At 43.9% G+C, this 3,864-nt stretch overlaps 1 protein-coding gene across 1 annotated transcript; it reads left to right on the forward strand.

The window, feature by feature from the left end:
* Nucleotides 1–2,113: 2,113 nt before the first annotated feature.
* LOC107283752 (protein FAM200A-like) lies at nucleotides 2,114–3,331 on the forward strand. The gene has a single exon (XM_015811693.1). The coding sequence runs from the start codon at nucleotides 2,114–2,116 to the stop codon at nucleotides 3,329–3,331; it is 1,218 nt and encodes a 405-aa protein (XP_015667179.1).
* The last annotated feature ends 533 nt before the right edge of the window (nucleotides 3,332–3,864 follow it).

Here is a 3,864-nt window from a genome sequence, read left to right on the forward strand (position 1 = left end):
GGAGGGGGGGAGGAAGGAAGGAAGGACATTATTCCCCTGAGACTTGAGGACTTCTCCTCTGACCAAATTTATATGATTAACAAACTTATATACCACTCCATAGTGCTTTACAGCAGGGCTTTTCAACCCATGGTACGCGTACCACCAGTGGTACTTTAGCACCTGGCTGGTGGCACACGAGCCTAGCTAATTGTAATGGGGGAGGGAACCAGTTAAAGCAGAGCCGCACAGACCTGAAGGAGATCAGCTGAAGCTGCAGAGCTTGGCAGAATCCCTAGGATCTGCCACTTGGCAACATAATAATTGGAGCTTCCGGTGCACCCAGAAGAGAAAAGGAGGAAGAGGGCGGAGAGAAGAGAAGGTATAAAAGGGCAGACTGAGAAGAGAAGAGGCTTTTCTTACTGAAGCAGTGAGGAGAGACAGAACGAGTGGCCTGTTTTTGGAGGAACAACAAGCGAGGAAGAATGAGTGAGCAAGTAGTGTGTTTTCAGGGAAAGGGCTAGCAAGCAAACGGCGTGTTTAGCAAGCACATGTTTTCAGATGAAGGTTGAGTTAGTGAGTGGCGTGTTTAGCAAGCACATGTTTTCAGATGAAGGTTGTGAGTGGCGTGTTTAGCAAGCACGTGTTTTCAGGCGAAGGTTGAGTTAGCGAGTGAGTGAGCTGGGCAGGAGCCCAGGAGCGCAGCAACAGCTGAGCTGCACTTCTGCTGAGCCCCAGAAGCGCGGATCAGCTGTAGCCCGGCATTGATCCTGGGGCTTCACTTAGGAAGCAGCATGTTTTCCAGAAGTACAAGCGAGCTGGGCAGGAGCCCAGATCGGTGTGTGCAGCTACGGCTGATCCGCATTTCTGCGGAGCCGCCCAGAAGTGCGGATTAGCTGTAGCCTGGCACTGCTCCTGGGCTCCTGCCCAGCTCACTTCCTTGCAGAAAACATGCTGCTTGCTAAGTGAAGCCCCAGGGTCAGCGCCAGGCTACAGCTGATACAGCCGCCCAGAAGCGCGGATCAGCTATAGCCCGGTGCTGATCCTGGGACTTTACTTAGCAAGCAGCATGTTTTCCAGCGAAGCTCAAGCAAATTCTTCAGTGCAGTTTTGTGGGTAGGAACAGATGCTCCTATGTAGCTAGGCAGCCACATCAGTAAAAGGTCTGAAGAGCAGAAGAAGCTGGATCTGGCCTGCCTCCCCCAGCCAGGGAAAACAACGCTGAGTTAGCATTATGGGTTGATAGAAACATGTTGCCAATCTGTCTCTTTTCCTATTGATCCTTGCCTTGCAACTTGCTGAACCAAAGCACTTTCTGTCCAACCCCTTCCACAATTATCCATGAATATGTAGGGTCATTCTGTTGGAAGGACCTGTTGTGGGATAATTTTCCACAACACTGGGGCAGATTTGAGCTCTGTCTGAATACATTGCAAGTCTCTTCCCCACTTTTAAAGCCAATTTTTCCTCTTAGCAGGAGATTTGACATCTATCATTCTTCAGAGTAAAATGTAACATGCATAGTTTTATAAAAGGCAAAATATCCATTAGCTCAGCTTCAAGAGACATATATAGGCAGTCCACATGGTTCCAGGAAAGAATTTTTGGACCAACTTGTTAAAACCTCTCTTGCTCTTTCATTCTCTTACATTTTAATTGATATATGTGGAAGAGCTTTACAAAGTACTCCTGTCTTGGTAGGGCCACTTATATAGCTGCCCTTCAGAGTATAAACAGTAACATGCCTATTGAAAAGATTGGTTTCCCTCCTGCCCACTCACAATAGTAACAACTTTTGGGGTGTCTTTCATGGGAGGTTGTAGTTCTTACACAGGCTGAGATTTCTTGCACCAGAATCTTGGCATGCAGTTTTTGCAACTGTTCCTGTATCAAGAGATTTAGTCATTTTTTTATATTGGACTCAACACTGCTCATCTTAATTATTATAGTGGGGGGAGAGAGAGAGGGAGGGAGGGAGGGAGGGAGGGAGGGAGGGAGGGAGGGAGAGGGAGAGGGAGAGGGAGAGGGAGAGGGAGAGAGTATTATCCAAGCATTCCATGAAGGCTTCTTTGCTCCAGAGACATTTTACAACAAAACATAAAGAGATGAATTTATAAAATGCTGTGCTGCTTTCATGAAATCCACTACTATCTCTAAAAAATGTCTAGAAGCATCTTATGAATTATTCTTGATAGCAGCTAAACGAAATAAGCCTCACACAATCATTGAAGAAGTCGTGGTTCCCTCTGCCATTGCAATTGCTTCAATTCTCTTTGATGGAAAAATGGCTGATGCTATTCGTAATATTCCATGTTCTGATAACACTGTCCAAAGACGAATACAAGATATGGCCACAGATGTTATTCAACAAGTGGTGGAAAAGATCACAGCAGCAGAAAAAATTGCATTTCAATTGGATGAAAGCAGCGACATAGCTGGTGAAGTACAATTAATTGTCTTTGTGCGTGTTCCTGATTCGGACGATATACTGGAACACGTATTATTTTGCCACCCACTACCTGGCAGAATGACTGGGGAAGAAATATTCACAATAATCGTCAATTCTTTCAGTGAATATGGAATATTATGGACTTGGTGTGTAGGAATTTGTTCTGATAGTGCAGCAGCTATTACAGGAAGAGCTTCGGGGGTGATAGCACAAGCTAAGTCAAGAAACAGCTCCATTGTTTCAAATCACTGCATCTTGCATAATCATGCACTTGCTTCTAAACGGATGAGCACAGTGTTACATGAGACTTTGGAGGATGCTGCAAAAATAATAAATTTCATCAAAAGCTGGCCATTGAATGGATGTTTATTCCAGCAATTATGCAAGGATTTGGATTCTGAGCACAGCACTCTTCTCTTTCATACAGAAGTACACTGGTTGTCAAGAGGGGAAACATTATCGAGATTATTCGAGCCAAGAGATGAAACACACCTGTTCCTGACAAATGTTTCATCACCCATAGCAGAAAAGTTTGAAAATGTCTTCTGGGTATCCTGCCTTGCCTATTTGGCTGACATATTTAAAAAACTAAATGAACTTAATCAGTTGTTGCAGGGCCACGATCATGATGTGTTTGTTATGGAAGACAAAGTTTGTGCCTTCCACAAAAAAATCTCCCTGTGGATAGGACAAGTAAAAAAAGGAAATATTGCATCATTTCCCAATTTGTCAGACTTTATTGAACTAAATTCTATTGTTGACACTGAGGGCATTGAAACTGCCATAAAAATCATTTGGAAAAATTGCACACAGAGTTTGTGTTGTATTTTCCATTCGTGTCAAGAGGATGTGATACTAGAATTTGCTGGGTTGCATCACCCTTCATCATGGACAATGTTGTGAACTCTGACCTTTCTTCTCCAAGCAAGAGGCACTTCTGGAATTGACATCAAACCGCACTTTGAAGGAACTTTTTAATGAAAAAACACTGACCGAGTTCTGGAGCCAAGCTGCAAAACTATATCTGGAAGCGGGGGGAAAGGCTATCGCAGCCTTACTGCCATTTAGTTCCACATATTTGTGCGAGAAGGCATTTTCTTCTTCAACATGTATAAAAACTAAGGAAAGGAATTGCCTTCAGCTGGAATCTGACTTAATTCTGTCAGTAAGCACTCTCTAGCCACGACTGCAGATGGCAGAGAAGCAGGCACAAATTTCCCATTAAAAGTGTGGTAAATGGGTACACTTTTTCCTGGTTTTTTTGGTCATTAAAATTTTGACACCTTGCTAAGCCACTGGTGGTACTCGAATATTGTCATGTCCTAAAGGTGGTACAGTCTGTGAAAAGGTTGAAAAGCCCTGCTTTACAGCACTGTGAGCAGTTTACAATGTCAGCATATTGCTCCCAATAATCGGGGTTCTCATTTTACCAACCT

The sequence above is a fragment of the Protobothrops mucrosquamatus genome, unplaced genomic scaffold (assembly GCF_001527695.2).
Source record: "Protobothrops mucrosquamatus isolate PMUCROS unplaced genomic scaffold, P.Mucros_1.0 scaffold47, whole genome shotgun sequence".
Lineage (NCBI taxonomy): Eukaryota > Metazoa > Chordata > Lepidosauria > Squamata > Viperidae > Protobothrops > Protobothrops mucrosquamatus.

What these genes read in the sequence shown, in the direction of transcription:
- LOC107283752 (XM_015811693.1), top strand. Translation starts at nt 2,114, where the DNA reads ATGAAATCCACTACTATCTCTAAAAAATGTCTAGAAGCATCTTATGAA.